Consider the following 16,687-nt stretch of genomic DNA (forward strand, 5'->3'; position numbering starts at 1 on the left):
CATGGCAATGGTTTGCTGCACGAACGGGTCCCACGACATCATGCCATCCATGATCATGACCTGCCCCTCGGCTAGTGCTATCACTTGCCGTGATGACACAGCATCCGTCGACGGTTGATGTACCAACTCGGCTGTCTACAGCAGGTCGTTGTGGTGGCCCCACGAACTGATGGCCTGGTAGATGTCGTCCGACTCCTTGAACATGTCGGCCTTCACGACCACAGCGCATGCAACCACACCAGTCCAGAACTCCAAGCCGCGTAGAGGCTCCGACAGCAGAGGGTGCTCTGACCTGGATCATGGGGAGACTCCGTCAGCGGAGGAGGCTCCAGCAGTGGAGGGGCTTTGGCGCTTCGCTTCGGAGGGGTCTCCACACTGCGACGCTTGGCCTCCAGTGAAGGGAGTAGGTGGTCTTTGGCGAGGAGGGTGGAGGGCTCTCCGCCCTACAGATCCGCCTCCATGAGGAGCTGGGGCTATCGTCCAGAGGTCGTCGTTGTCCCTCTTCGTGGCTATCGCTATGTCACTATCGTGATTGGCTGTGCGGAGGCGTGGCTCTGACCGGGAGCTGGGGCTCCATTGGAGGTTCCACCTGTTGGACTTAATTCTGGTCGTGGTCTTCGGGGACTCGTTTTACGCGGTTCAGAGTCTTATTCAAGTCAGAGTCTTAGTTTGAATGTGTTTAGGACTTTATAACGTGCGATGTGTATGGGTCTAGTTTAAGTCGGAATTAGAGTCCAGAATCAGATCATGGGATGGCATGATTCATGTTAGGATTTGAAGTTAGTAGGTCGCTATAAATATAGAGTTGTAATCCCTGGATTGTATGCTAGCTAAGTCGAAAAAAAGTTGCAAGTTGTGAAAAGTTGAATAGAATAAAAACTCCTCCAGAAATCTTGTTCCTCTGGTCTTTGTAGTTCTTGTCGAGTAGCATTTTGCTTCTCGTCGAGTTTCTGGTACTCACTGCGTTTGACCATGAGAAGCCTTTCTCATCAACTTCCAGCCTTGCTTTCTCGCCTTGTGATTAGGTGCACGCGTGGTCGCGAATTGTGGTCGGGCGCTCACGTGCTTGCATCTTACTGGTCGCTTGAGCATGAAGTCTCTTGAGAATGTACTGAGCGGCCAGAGTGGTCGTGAGAGTTCTGGTCGCGCTTGTTATCTTGGGTAGAAGCCAACATATACGAAAGCTCTGATATCGTAGAGGTACTGAAAACCATCGAGCAGGTTGTAGGAGAAAGTCAGGATGCCTTTGAGGTACTGAAAACCCTTCAGCGGGTTGTAGACAAAAGCCTCAATATCGTAAAGGTACTAAAACCCTCCGACAGGTCATAGGCGAAATCCCCGATACCATAGAGGTACAAAGAAACCCTCTGATAGATTGTAGCCAAAAGCCCCAATATCGTAGGGGTACTGGAAATCCTCCAACAGATCATAGGCAAAAGCCACGATGCTGTAGAGGTACCGAAGACCCTAGCAAGTCATAAACGAAAGCTCCGATGTTGTAGAGGTACTGGAAACCCTCTGGGGAGTCGTAGGCAAAAGCTCTGATGCTATAGAGATACTAGAAACCCTCCGACAGGTCGTACGCGTAAGACTCGATGTCGCGGGTCTCTGGAGCCTCGTCACCGGGCTCCGGATAGATTGCTTTTTGTTAGACATATGGAACAAATTTGGGGAGGAGTATGTACTGGCATCAGATAGAAGAATGTTCGTATCATGCAAGAGCCTAGTGGTGGTCAAGGCTGAAGGGGTCGCGAACTGCCTCCCTCAGCCTTAATAGTCAACTTTGCCTCCATCCACCGCCACTAGGCTCCGAAACTACCTCACCTTCATCAAATAAGTTGTCTCATGACCCCACTATCGGGTACACATCCTCTGACAAGGATGACGAGGTCACTATCCCCCGCCAAAGGCGTCGATGTATAGACCCTCCACACGTCGATGACACCTACTGTGGTTGCGTTGAGGCCTAAAACTATGTAAGACATCGTCGCTCCAGTCGCCCCTAAAACACAATCGCACTCTCCGGCCACTAACAACCGCTCCGTGCCATGGGGTCGGGGAAGGTAAGGCACTGGAGCTTAGGTGCACACACAAAAATAAACAACACTAAGTAAACCCAAGGACTTAGTTATATTAATAATTTTCACATCCAAAAAGATGCTTATATGCCTTCCCGAGTTCATGGTATCTGGACTACTCAGGACCAAAAAGACTAACAGAGGATGGGGAAGGAAACTGCAAGCCCTAACAGCGGCGTATGAGGCAGCGTATGCGCTTTATCTATGGCCTACCACTGCGGAGACTAATGCAGTAGCCAGCCCCCGCACTGTCAAAGGACGAGGATGAAGATAACTTCTCCACAACCTTCTCTCCCTCCTCCTTGGTATTCTTCTTCTCCGCTCAGGCTGCCTCATTCTTCGCTTCTTCCTTCTCTTCCTTGTAAATCTCATTCTCTAAAAGATCCTCGTTGACCTCATCTTCATCGTCACAGATATCGATAATCTTGACTGGAGCGACCAATCGGATTGGAGATTGAGATGAAGTGGCGGGGGCGGCTCTCTCTGCAAGGATGGAAGTACGATGGTGGCTGGCTCCAACTTGCAAATATGTTCTTGGGACCACTCACCCCTGGAGGCACCACGACAGGCGGAACTAACACTAGCATCAGAGGTGACCCCGCCCCAGTCAAGCCAGTCAAAATCATTGACATCTCGACTGGAGTGACCAATCGGACTGGAGATCAAGACGAAGTGGCAGGGTAGCTCTCTCTGCAAGGATGGAAGCATGATGGTGGCCGGCTCCAACATTGCAAATATGTTCGCGGGACCACTCGCCCCTGGAGGCACCACGATAGGCGGAATCGGCACCGGCATCAGAGGTGACCCCGCCCCAGTCAAGCCAGTCAAAATCATCGACATCTCTGGCGATGAGGAGGAGGATGACGCCATGATCAAGCCAAAGAAGAGTCACTCCCTTACATAGTAATGAAGTATCAACTGGGTAGACCCCAACTTTTATAGCCAAGCTAATCGTTTGCGCATGTCGAGAGAAGGAAACGGAACCACCATGGGTATCGTCCCATAGCCTTCCCATTATTATCCTAAGAGGTCATGGCCACATCCCGGTCAAAACCAAGCATGCGTGGCAACTCCCTATGGCAGCGCCATAGTTTTTTGCATACGCATCCCGTCACATTTATTATTGGAACCCCTTTCGGTGAATGCAAAGGCAACCGACACAAGACTCTAGGAGAACCAAAGCATTACCCCATCAAACGCACTAATGTTATCACGCATCATTAAGCGCTTGTGCCAAAAAATGGGGAGAATATCTTGATTCTACATACGATCTCCATTATGATGGCTCGAATGGTGAAAATGCTCACCATCAGCGAAGTTGAAGAGCTTGCTCCGACCGCCGTAGGGCTTCAAATGGCTTTCGACCCCAATGCCTCAGCGCCTTTGGCCTCAGCATGAGCTCCAGAGTGCATTACCTCTGTTTAGACCTCGACATCCTTCAACTCTAATGCCTCTATGCCTCCAGTCTTAGCATGGGCTCCGGAGTGCATTACATCTGTTCAAACTTCAGCGTCCTTTGGTTCCAAAGCCCCTATGCCTCCGACCTCAGCATAGACTCTAGTGCACATAGATCTTAGCAAACCCCTACGGCCCTTGTCTTAGACATCAACTCAACCTCAGGTGACCCCTGCTAGGCTCTGGACTGCATTTCTTCTGTCGAGCTTCAGAGAAAACCAAGTCTATATCTCTTACTCTCATCATTGGGTTCCAGACCATGCAACTTCCTCTGGATAACACCGTCTCCATCAAACGTCATTGCCATCGCTTGCGGTTATCACATGGAGGCCCTTCAATGGCGAGAGTTTGTTTATGATATCTTGACCATGAGGTGGACTGGAGCTAGTTCCTTCTACATCTGCCCACCCCTCCGAACCTCAGACCAACAGATGAGGGAGTACTGTTGGAGAAAATGCTCCAGCTCACATGCATTACTAGGGAGTTACTATCAGGCGCTCTTTTGAAGCCCTAGGGATCCGAACTCTCTACCAAGACTCAAGCTTTCAGAGGCCATGAGGATCCTTAGGCCACTGCCTCTCAGGATGGGGAAAGCAGCTGGCCTCCGTAGAGAATCTCAACAAGAGGAGAACACTCACTGCAATTGACCTATCATGAAGTGATCAGTAGTTGATTGCAGTACAAGTGATGGACACCCTGATATTTGTGACAGTATGACGCCGTGCCACAATTGACAACCGGCTCAGTACTATGCCCTTCGCTGGCTTTAGCTCATGGGCCCTAGACCTACGAGGCCCCCTTGACCTCTTAGGCTTTGGAGTTACCTCGGAGCCTGCCTGCCCTCGAAGTGTGGGAGGAAGGGGAGTCATCAAGTCCCCATGAAGATTAGCCAAAGGGAGTCCGTCGATCGTTGTTCGCCTACTAAGAAGTAATCGGCATTAAATATCAGTCACCTCGGCGGCCAGTCTGACACACATGATAGAGTCGATGCTGCATTCGGCGACCGACCAAGTCTACCATAACTTGATATCCTTACCCTGCCATAGTAGATAATATCTTCTAGGCAGGGTTAAAAGTATTTTATCTAGGCCCGGGCCATGTAACCTGACCGGTCCTAAGTCCTTGTTACATAGTAACAACTTATTTGCCACGCCTCAAATAGCACTATATATACCCGGCCATGCCTATTAGACCAAAAAGGGGATATCTTTTTACGATCAATACATTTGGTGTTATATCTTGCCTCTCGACGTCTTCTATAAACTTGAACCTCCTCTGTAGAGGAGGCTCTCGCCACATCTTATTTGTGGAAGACGTTTCATCTTCCACTAGCAATATTTGTTTAGGCCTGTCTAGTAACCTATCATGCTAACAAAACATGAGCATGATGAGTTATTGGGCGGGCCTGAGCAGAGATTTTAGGTCCAAAATAAATCAGGGTTTTCAACCCGCAAAATGCTTAGGTCTACATGCATCCAATCCCAGCCTAATCTACGAGGCACGGGGATTGGCCCAGGATTGGGCCGTTACAAACAAGTCCTTACTGCTGTCTAGATTAATTCCAGTATGGCACACGTACAAACAAATCATACGTGGGAGATGGCCACGCTACAACCCCTGCACGTTCCATTCTCGTGACCGGCGTCCAGCCGTCTACTCAATCACTCGGGCCTGAACCGGTCGAGGCAGCTGGCCGACTGGAGGCCCATGTTCCAGAACTCGTCGTAGTACTCCTGGTAGGTGAAGGACCGGTAGGCCAGAGGGTGGCCGTCGTCCACCAGCGCGTCGGCCGGCGCGATCACCGCGTCCTGGGACGGGCAGTAGAACGTCGGCACCGAGATCCGCTCGCTCTCGCTGTTCACGATCACGCGGTGCAGCACGCTCTTGTAACGATCGTTGCTCAGTGCCTTCAGATATAAATTTAGTCAGCGCGGCCAAAACGTTAATACATTAATAACAGTTGCCGTACGTACATCGATCTCGAAGACGATTAACGTATTAACAAGCGAACTATGCATACCTGTAGTTGGTCTCCGATGTTGATGACCAGCGCGTTGGGCACGGGGTTCACGGCCACCCAGCGGCCGTTCCGCTGCACCTGCAGGCCGGACACGCCGTCCTGGAGCAGCAGCGTGATGGCATTGGGGTCCTTGTGCCCCGGCAGCCCATAGGTGAGCTCCGGCTGCGGGCACGGCGGGTAGTAGTTCACCGCCATGTGCTGAGCGTGCCTGCCCATGGCCTTCACCATGTAGCTCATTTCCAGACCCAGGCTCTCCGATATCGCCTCCAGCAGCCTCAGCGCCAGCGCTCTAGCTTCCTTTGAGTAGGTGCCGACCACTTGCCTGTCAAGTAACCACAACTTGTCAATTCACCATGGCGTAGGGAATTAATCGAGTTATTGTAAGGGCACATCAACCCGATCTATTTTCTGGAACAGTCCAATTGGTTGTCCTTTTCATGTTTTCCCCCATAGAAGCAGACAAACAGCCTCTTGAAAAGGATCAATGACGCACGTATAATTAGTTGGAGTTTCATTTTGACAAACTAACAGATCAAAGAGAAAATTCAGTAAGCAAAACGAAGCGTAAAGTCAGCTGCAGGGAAATTAAATTCTGACACGAAGTATATAGTTGACCTGAAGGAGGGCGGGTTGGACGGCCACTGGTCGACGAAGCTCTCGAGAGGGTAGCAATGCAGGCGCAGGAAGTCGCGCCAGTTGCCCACCTTCTCCGTGCGCACGTTGAAGCTCGTGGACAGCCGAATCGCCTTCTTGGGGTCGTCGGAGTAGCACTTGAGCCGCTCCGACTCCGGCAGGTGGAAGAACTCCCGTGCCACACGCAGCATCCCCTCGACGATCTCCGCCGGTACGTCGTGGTTCGTCACCTGTAAACGCACCGTGCATGTTTACTAGTGTCAGTCAGGTTGTTCAAGTTTGTTCGATCACCGACTGCATCGATCGGTAGAACCGATACCAATTGTGCACGTACCATGAAGAACCCGTCGGATTCGCAGGCCCTGCCGATGGCCTCCACGACCTTGCGGCGCTCCGGCCCGTTGAGTTTTTTTAGGTCGATGAGCGGGATCCCGGCGCCGGACTCGATGTCGACATTAGCGAGGTCCGGGCGGTCGCCGATAGGTCTAACGTGGCTCGACGGGACTTGCCCTGTCTGTGCGACTAGATCAGTAAGAAGAGGCTTGGCGATGGTTGGGTTCATGCTACCGAGAGGTAAGCTGGTCTAGATGGTTGAATTCGCAGTTGCTAGGTGCTAGTAATTTTACTAGCTGCTGTGCTTAACGTGTGCAATGGTGATAGCATATTTCACTTAGCTTCTCCCTTTTATAGGCAAACCATGCACGCTGGGCGGGCACCACGATGCGCAGAATATTATAGGAGTACTAACTCGAGTCGAACATACTTGGTCATTAGGACATAACTACTTCTAGCGAGATGCCCGTGTGTTGCAAAAGCTTCAAAATCCGGCGTCCAATATATCAATAGAATATATTTTTTCTCTCGTAATGGCTTATAACTGTTTGTTGTTAATTTCTCTAAGTTGATTCAAGTGTTTTCTGATTGAACAACCCTAATGACCAACTTCTAAACTTGATACAATTGAGGATTAACATCGCACCTAGCCAAATCAGGTTCATCGATCCGAACAACTATTTGATGTTTTTTTTAAAAAAAAAACACAAACCATTATAATGTAGACAACATCACCTTTGCACAATTTGACAATGTTGCACATTCACCTGAACTGAATAATATTTAGGATTTTCGTCAGCGGGTAACTATTAGACGTGCACAATTTGACAATGCTGCCGACAGGATTGGTTGCTTTCGCCGCTACCGACGCTCTCGTTCCAGCTCCAGAGAGCACTCTGCATATGCCTCTTGGCTCTTGCCACCCGAAACGGCCGTGACGGCACCGGTAGGCGGCGTGCCGTGAACGCTAGTAGTAGTTAGCAGGTCGAGGATCAGTCCGACACCCACAACCTCGCATTGCCTTACGATCGTCTTCAACCGCATGTAACGTATGCCAATACATAAGCTAAACAGTTAGTTATCACCGTCGCCGTGGATGGGACGCCGCCGACACGCACGCCGTGCGACGGTGCCCAGCCGCATGTGCCACCGCGCATGGCGACAGGCGCGCGCGTGGTGCTACCACGACCGGGCAATCGCTCAGCCTTTTTCTATCGAACGCCGCCAATCATGCGGTTGTCGTGCGCTCAAAAAAATATCGGCGCCACGCATCCCACGCGACAGCAATAAAACAGAGCAATGCGAACGGTGTCCGCAAGGCGCACCACTGTTCAAGTACATCAAGGCAGTGGGGGCGACGGGCGATGTCGCTGGCCTCACGATGTGATCTTTCGAGGCCCAGCACTCCGGCCCCCGGGCGAGCATAACCGTGATTGGAACTTGACGCGGCAAGCCCCAATCAAATCTACCAATGGGTGATCGAGGTTGCTCGACCGAGAAGCTGCTGGTGCTGCGCGATCTGTCATTTGTCATTGCGGTGAGTGACGTACGGGGCGGAGGCCGAGTTGCTGATGATGCTGATACGCTGTCGTGGGGCAGGTGACGTCTCCTCCATGACCTCATTTGTGATATAGTTGTATTTTTCTTTCTGTGATAGATGACTACATGGAGGCTACGTGTAGACCATAAAATACCAAAAGCGATTCGGCTCAGGCTGCGGCCGCGCGCTTTATTCCGAACACCAAATTGTGGCGGCTTATTTTACTCCGGGTGCTGCCGGCCCGGTGCTGCAAGCTTGGCTAGTGGTTCATTCATCCGTTTGTTTATCTAACGCGTGCATCGACTGCAAGCGGCGTTCGACGCCCACGTTTGGCTGCTGGCATCTACGAGTAGAATGAAAGACCTTCAGGAGATGAACTGATGAAGTAGCTAGCTCCGCAAAGAAAAGTTGAGGGAAACCCACCACTCTGAGCTATGAAAGTTATATCGGTAGGATTATTCGGTGGTTGATAGATCACAATCATAGACTCGTAGTGCATTGTGCGCTTGTGTATTCTGCTTCAGTTACCACTTCGGTTTATACGGGAGAAATGCTGTGTCTGGTCACATCTTCAGTGTGTTGTCAACTTGGTAAAGGTGTTATGTGTTACCTTTGTGACCATTTACCCTTTTTTATTCAGCAAGAAACCAGAAAATTTTGATCTGTAAGATCAAATATACAGTTGCATATATTTGTGGGCACTATCTTAAAAAGAAGAGAATTATAATCCAATTACTAAAGCAAGAAATTTTCATTTTGCTTTTCCGCTTTTTTTTGTTCGGTGGCAGTAGTCTTCTCGGACATACTTTTTACTTTGGTTGAATTTTGCATAAGCAGATTCTCAGAAGAAAGACTTTTTTTAGGGAAAAAGTTTAGCACGACCATTCTTCATCGCAAGTATGCAATATAAATATCTGTCGTCATGGATGTACGATATGCTCACCTGAACGAACGTATATAGTATATTTTTTATTTCATGGACCGTAAACAGCCAACAATGATTACCGAAAACAACCAGAATACTAAGCGGATTACTCAGAATAGAGACCACCAAGTACTGACGCCCCGGTCATAATCCAGAGATCGGCTTCATGGTTAATCTGCGCGAGTAGTTGATGGACTTGCGTCGTCCGTCTGTTGAACACTCGGGCATTGCGCTCCTTCCATATGTGCCAGACAACCAACATGAATAAGAAGGAATCGAGCCCCTTCCTCTTGAACTGCGGCAACAGACGTCCGGTTTGCATCCAGCAACCCTTGAGCGTGGTGGCTCTGACGACGGAGCAGTTAATGGTTTGCATCCAGCAACCCTTGAGCGTGGTGGCTCTGACGACGGAGCAGTTAATTCCCAGTCGAGAAAGAATTTCCCACCACACCTGCTTGGAGAAAGAGAACGAGACGAAGATGTGGTCGCAGGTTTCAGCTTCCTGATCACATAGTATCTTTTGTTATACCGAGATTGTTTTCTGATCATGCTCCTATCTTATTAGATGCTATAGAGGAAACCACAAAACCACCTCGTCGCTTTACATATGAACGTTGGTCGGAATTAGAAGAGGGGTTCTTTGATTTGGTAGCAAACAAGTGGAGGTCTGTGAATAAATCTAGTTCAGCTATGGAGAATTGACAAAGACACATCTATCAATTTAGGAAATTTTTTAGAGAGTGCGAGTTGAATTTGCAAGTGTTGGTGAAAGAAAATATGTTCTATGAACAAAGTACGGTGAGAACCAACTCATTGGAAAGGCTTAAGCTTGGAGAAGAAGGCGAGAGGAAAATGATGCGCAGAGTGATAATCGAAAGAGATATCTCCTGGCACAATAGCCACGGTTCAGTATTTATATTGTCATCAGATTGTAAGTGTACAATCTTACCCCTACAGGATTGGTAGATATTTAAGTCTTCACTGTATAAATAGGATATAGGGTCACCCCATAAAACATTGCTAAGACTAGTGGCAGTGATTATCCCGACAAGTGGCTCTAGGGGCATAGAGCTTAGCGGTCACCTATTACGGCATTGCTCTGACCCGTGTGTTAGGTCGATCATTGATTAAACCAACATTAAATGCCGATCACTTTGTGGCAAGTAGAGGGCAACCGGTAGGCCCCCCTCTGGCTGATCTTTCTGGAGGGCCAAGGGCTCCCCCAAGGCTTCGGGGGTTACTAGCCTTCGGGGGTCTACAGGCTCCAGAAGCCTAGGTATCCGAGCCAACTCTGAAGCCTGGGGCCCTGGAGGGCTCCGAGGCTAGTGGTCCATGGACATAGGTTGACGGAGCCAGGGCATCAGGGGTCCTTAATGGCGATGCCCTAATAGCAGCTCCTCACGAGGGTGGCCAGTAGAGTGGCTAACCTTGCGGTCTTTCGCAGCGGAGCAGGGCCTCCGGTGAGTTGCTAGGGGGCCATGGACCTCTGGCTATTTTTGAATCATTTGAGTGTTGGTCCAGCGGTCGAGCCGAATGCCTAACGTCACGTGCGAGAAAGGGCATTTAATGTACCCTACTGTTAGTGGTGCAGTCACATCTTGCCAGCCAATAGTGGGACATGTGGCGCCTCAGTGTTGGAGGGTCATGGATAGCCGTTCCGCCTACTCATTATTGTGAGTGAAAGGATGGGACGTGCACATGCACCCCGATCAGGCAACAACTCCTCCTTAGGTATATAAGGTTGAGATCTCAGCCGAACGACATCCCTATCTAGTACTCTTGCTCTTTTCTGCCATTGCTCTTGCGATCTACAACCACTGGTCATATCGCTTCTAGCCTCAATTGCCGATGAGTGCTCCTCGTCGTACTTAAGGACCTTATGACTTGCTCTGGTGCATGTGACTGGGTCGGTTCCTCGACATCTGTCGTCAGTGCGTGCCTGCCCGTGGGAACCATGGCGGCAACAAATCATCCGCCACTGCCTGAGCCACCGCCAGGCATGGCACTCCGTCGTGCTAGCAAGAAGTATCCTCTTCAAACCAGCGCACTAGGTTCATCAACCGTCACCGAGGTCGAGCTCAACCGTATGGTCAAGGAGGGGAAAATCCCCTCTAGATTCGTCGCTCGCGCCCAGGGAGGAGGCGATTCTGGCACCGCGGGACCACGAGACAGTGGTCTTTGAGGCCTTCTTCGACATGGGCCTCATCTTCCCGGGCGTGCCACTCCTTGAGGTTGTGATCCGTCACTTCTACATGGAGCTTCCTCAACTCTTGGGTAACTCTATTGTCCGCCTGGCCATCTTCGAATAGGCCATGCGAGTAGAGGGCTACGAGGAGTGAGCCGATGTGAGGAACCATTTAAATAATATTCTAATTACTCATTAAGTACATCATTTATCTAATCACAACTGCAATGATTAATCATAATATCATCCTTGTAGTCCCGACATGTGTTTTGTGCCTAAGATTCGAACACACACATTTCCAACATAGGTTGTCACAACAAAGTTTAAGAAATAGCGAGTAATTAAGATATGTTACATGTCATTAAGTCATTACATTGCCATAAACATTTACAGTACATTACGCAACAGAAAACAAAATCTATTGACAACAAAAGGTGGGTGGAGCCATTGCCCTGAGGCACCACCCAAAAACTCGCTACTCTAGTAATTTGCACTACTCATGACCGCCGCCTACATCAGCGGGCGTGAGGTAGCTAAACACTAGCTCCTCCTCGCCTGAAGAACCTGAAAGAATGGTATGAGTACGAAGGTACTCGCAAGACTTAACCTATAATGAGTACATGTAAAAAACCTAACTCTAAGGATTATGCATTTGGATGATTAGCAAGGAACGGTCACAAGGTTAAATAGATCCACATACGAAAGCAATTTTTGACATAAATATGTAAGCATTTACACATGACCACATATACCATTCTATCCTATAATCAGCGACATAAACATACATATAACTGGAACCATCACAAATATATCTAAGAATAGAACCATCTCAACTACATCACAACATACTATACCATATCACCCAACAGTTGTGACTCTACGACCGATGCGTATGGACAGAAGCAGGCTCATGATCAAGAGGGTAGAAATTTAAATTGTTTTTACACCCTACAGGGGTACATCTTTACCCATAGACTCAAGGAGCATTCGACTTGCATGACCACACAAGCCCACACAAGGGGTACTCGTGTCAACCTTTCTTATACCCGTAACTACCTACTTGCACATGCCTCTATAGCACTAGGGTTACTAACAGCATGTCCCAGACACCTCTGTTTCCTTGCCACCTTGCTTCTTCTATCCTTTTTCTCTTACGTGTTATTGGGATGCACGCCAAACGTTAGCATGACATATGACAATCGGCTTATCTTACCATTTAGCCATGTTTCATGAGTTTCATGCAAAAAAATTGAATGTGTCTAGAATTAATTATGATGTTATTTGACTTTTAAATGTAGTGATGCTATTAGAAGCAGTTTAGACCAATTAGCTTGCTGAACTGTAGCTAGAAGATCATTACTAAGGTGTTGGCTGTTAGATTGGCCGCTGCCATTGGTAAGCTGATGAACAAAACTCAGGCTTTATTAAGGGGAGAAATATATTGGAAGAAGTTGATATGATTTATGAAGTTCTAAAAGGGTTGAAAGGGAACTAAGAAGAGGGTGTGTTGATAAAATTTCATTTTGAAAAAACATACGATTCTATTAATTGGTCTTTCTTGCTTAAAGTTCTTGAATTTAAGAAATTCCTAGGGGGGGAGTAATGGACGATTTTGCTGTATTTCCTTGCTGCGGTCTGTTCGAAAATGGCGCAATAATACTACTTTCAAAAATAAGTTTCTTTTGACTTTGAATCAAGTGATATTGTCTACTATGGGGTATATTCATTTACGGGCTTCTCTTTTGAGTACAAGTGATATGCAAATGGTGTGTCAGGTTAGGTAACAGTAAGCAGAAAGTGGAAGGGGAAATGCTTTACCTTTGCCTTCAATCAATGAATAATAGTTTACTTATGGCGCTGGTGTCATGCAGTTCAGAAATGTGTATTGTATTCATTAGAGATAGTCTGAAAGTAGTCATGGGATTGGGGTTGAAATATGCAAAATTACTATATTACTAATTGGAAGTTCTGAGATTGTAAGCAAATGTTGTGATATTTTGTTTTGTCATATGTTTGACTGTGGAGTACTTGGGAGGAATATAACATTCATCAGTTGTTGGATGTCATCGGTGCGGGCTGTGTGGATACTTGGATATTGTCGGTATGTGTTTTTGCAGGCCTTGAAAATGTAGCGATGGCACTGCAGAGATTCAGAGCAGCACAATTTTTACCCGTCAAGCACAAAGAAAGGGATCAGAGAGATGGATTCTGGAGAGCTGTCGAGTGTCATGTTTAGGTTAGATTGGGCATGTAGCTTTCAGGTGTGGTGGTTGGCCTTGAGTGGTTCAGTTTTTTCTCCCATATTGTGGAGTATAGCCTTTTTTTTTTCTCCTTTTCTTTTTCGTGTTTTCCCGGAGGATGTCTGTCTGTTATACACCGCATGATTTCTTCAGAAGTCGGGGCACAATAAAGCCTTATTTCCAAAAAAAAAAAAAAAAAAATGGCAAACCGAGGTTCTTGATGGGGAAGGATGCAATCGGATACGGTAGAATTGCCTGAACCGCATGTAGTGCGTCATCATCACAAATCGTTGCGATAGAACACTTCTCTAAGATAACTCCAACCTATTTCTGATTTCCTATTCTTCTGAATACGAGAATCTCCTATCTATATTTTCTTCCCTATTTTCTAGCACGTTCCAACCAGTTTTCTAAATTTGCTTCTCTGCAATCCACTCATCTTTATTTAATTAATATTGTAACTAACAAAATAATTATTTCATATTTAAACGATGTTCCTTTTAACGGCTATATTTCCAACTACTCTTACAATATATGTATTTATGTAGTAACTGTTCTTACAAATTCTTACAACGTGTGTTTACGTGGTAATTACTCTTACAACGTGTGTGCTTGTATAGTATCTGTTCTTATAACACGTGTGCTTATGTGGCAGCTGCTCTTATAAATTCTTACTATATGTGTACTTATGTGGTAACTGCTCTTACAACGTATTTGCTTGTATGGTAACTGATCTTATAACGTGTGTGCTTGTGTGGCAACTACTCTTATAAATTATTATAACACGCGTGCTTTTGAGGTAATTGCCCTTACAACATGTGTGTTTATGTGGTAACTATTCTTACAACGCATATTCACTTGTTAGTCCTCATGTACTCTCTCCCCCCTCTCATCTTCTCACCTGCGCAAGAGTAGCAACAAGTGGATAGGGAACCTCTCTCATTTACCAGGTGTGGGGAGCAAGAGTGGGTAAATAGGGAGCTCAAAAATAGAGAGTTGGATAGGGAATCTACTGGAGATTTTTTTTTGTCGTTTTTACTAAAATTGAGGATACGAAGGGGAGCAGAGAGCCGATTGAAGTTGCAATAAGGTTGGAGCCTAGGCATGTACCAATATATATACAAGGAATAGAAAAGTTTTGTTAATGACAAGATTTGGTATCTATAGTGGTTATTGAAGTGATTAGTACCTTCGATCAGATAAATAATATCCCTAACCAGATGAACAGTACCTCCGACCAATTAACAGTAGCCGCAACTATGACCAAGTGATATGGACAGATGTTCGGATCAAAAACGTAGTCGAATCGAAGAAGACCAAACTACAATAAAGGATACTCGAGTAGATATATAGGAATTTACGTAGTTGAATAGAAAAGATATGTTAGTTATAGAAAGTTTAGACTCATGTGTTATAGCCAAATCATATCGGTAAGTCTTGTTTGATTTGAATTAACAGTCATGATCTCTTACTAGCTTACGGCTAAGATCTGTCGCCTTTTAAATATGAGAGGATCATGATCGATTAAAAAAATAAAACAATTGATCAAATACCAATATGCATCTACTAATTTTCTATCTAGCTCATGTAGTCCTGTTTTTTCTTCCTCCTCCTCCTACTGCTACTCTTTCTTGATCTCGACGACCAAGGACAAGCCGTCGGTTGACGTACCCTGACGGAGTCCTTCCCAGGTGTGATTTACTGACGAAGATCCGTCGCCGTAGTGACAGGCTGGGTTTCTTAGGTGTTGCTCGTCGGGTTAATTATTCTTTATTGGTTTCCTGTAAATTGATCGTTCGTTACCATGAAAATGCAATAGTTATCTCTATTGAACGTCCTACATGTGATGCTATAAATTACACATTAAATACTCAGTGTTTGGTACGACAACTTTTCACATCAACAAGTTCAATATATGTACACATGTGTATGGTGCTCTCTAAAGAGACGAATGCAAAATGAATCAAAATGCCAATGTGACTAGTGTGCTGCCGACTGCGTCTCCCTTTTCCTTTTCCTTTCGGTGAAATGGACATTAATATTCTGTGCTTGTACGAATGCTGATGAAATTGGCAAGCTGCCGACTTCCGACGCTCCGAGGAAAAACGTGACATGCGTTCAGTTCAAAGAAAAATATGATATGTCAACTTGAATGAAAGCGGCTCCGGTGGTCTGCAAGATTTTTATACTTTTGTGACAACTGGCCCGCTGCCCGGCGGCCGCATTTCCATTGAGAGCCAGGAACATGTCGACTGGGCCTTGTATGTATCTTCCGTCTCAAATGGAACTATCTGGATTCGATCCCTGGGATCAGCATCTGGTCTCACCGGGACAGGACCTCAAACAAATTCGTTGCCTCCTGCGCATGGGCGCACATGGTGTCACAATGAAAATACGACGTGTCAGTTGTCTGCGAAGTCTGGGATGGTTTCATTGATCTTATTATGGATGTGATCTTTTGGCTATGTATAGTTATAGATCTGAATACGTGCGTAGGGTTACAGATACCCAGTAGAGAGGAAAAAAAACACAAACAAACTTTGCCAGTTGCAACGTTTCAGAATAGGGCCAGCCCCAGTTATAGAAAGCAGAAAATAATTTTTTTATATTTTTTTAATATTTTCAAAATACACGTTGGTTTGAAAAAATTGCATGCGTAGTCTACCGTCGCCCGTTCAACGGACGAGAAACTTAGGTCCTGACGCTCAGTGCATTAAATAACAGGAGAGAGAAACATCTCGCCCGTTCAGTGGACGAGAATTTGGTCTCGCCCACTGAACGGGTGACATTTTTATTAATATACAGCAGAATAGACATATGTATAATTGTTTTTTCTAATATAACATTTGTATACAGCAATTTGAAAAATATTACACATTCATTCGGCGAAATATGCTAGTTGTGCAAATAGTTATCCAAACGGCATCATGGGGTGGTTCGTTCTATTCTTAATTTTGGTTCGATGCTATTTTATCGATATTTCTTTATTTAGTTAATGTAAAAGTGTGTGAGTTAATTATTTAAGTGAAACAACATTAGGAGGATATAAAATCTAATTCGTTGAACAATAGTAGTTGTGAAGCATAATTATCATATAACCCGACACGGAGGTTACATATGCTGATAAACATTATATAGAACATAGGGTTTATCGTTGCTGCGTGAATGGATCATAACTATAAAAAGATAATGATAGCAAACGTTGGCATGTATGGTCGCGTAAAGACTAATCTAATAGTGTGATGCTGATAAACCTAAAATACCTTAGAGAATAAAAA

The 16,687-nt window shown here is 46.3% G+C and overlaps 1 protein-coding gene across 1 annotated transcript; it reads right to left on the reverse strand.

Annotated features, from left to right (window-relative positions):
• Window positions 1–4,973: 4,973 nt before the first annotated feature.
• Window positions 4,974–6,925, reverse strand: LOC133889318 (protein DMR6-LIKE OXYGENASE 1-like). Its single transcript, XM_062329835.1, has 4 exons — window positions 6,521–6,925; window positions 6,169–6,416; window positions 5,554–5,875; window positions 4,974–5,440 (listed from the first exon to the last, which is right to left on the reverse strand). Exons 1-4 carry the CDS (start codon window positions 6,746–6,748, stop codon window positions 5,195–5,197), a joined length of 1,044 nt encoding a protein of 347 aa, XP_062185819.1. The 5' UTR covers window positions 6,749–6,925; the 3' UTR covers window positions 4,974–5,194.
• Between the last annotated feature and the right edge of the window lie 9,762 nt (window positions 6,926–16,687).

Source organism: Phragmites australis, chromosome 13, assembly GCF_958298935.1.
Source record: "Phragmites australis chromosome 13, lpPhrAust1.1, whole genome shotgun sequence".
Taxonomy (NCBI): domain Eukaryota; kingdom Viridiplantae; phylum Streptophyta; class Magnoliopsida; order Poales; family Poaceae; genus Phragmites; species Phragmites australis.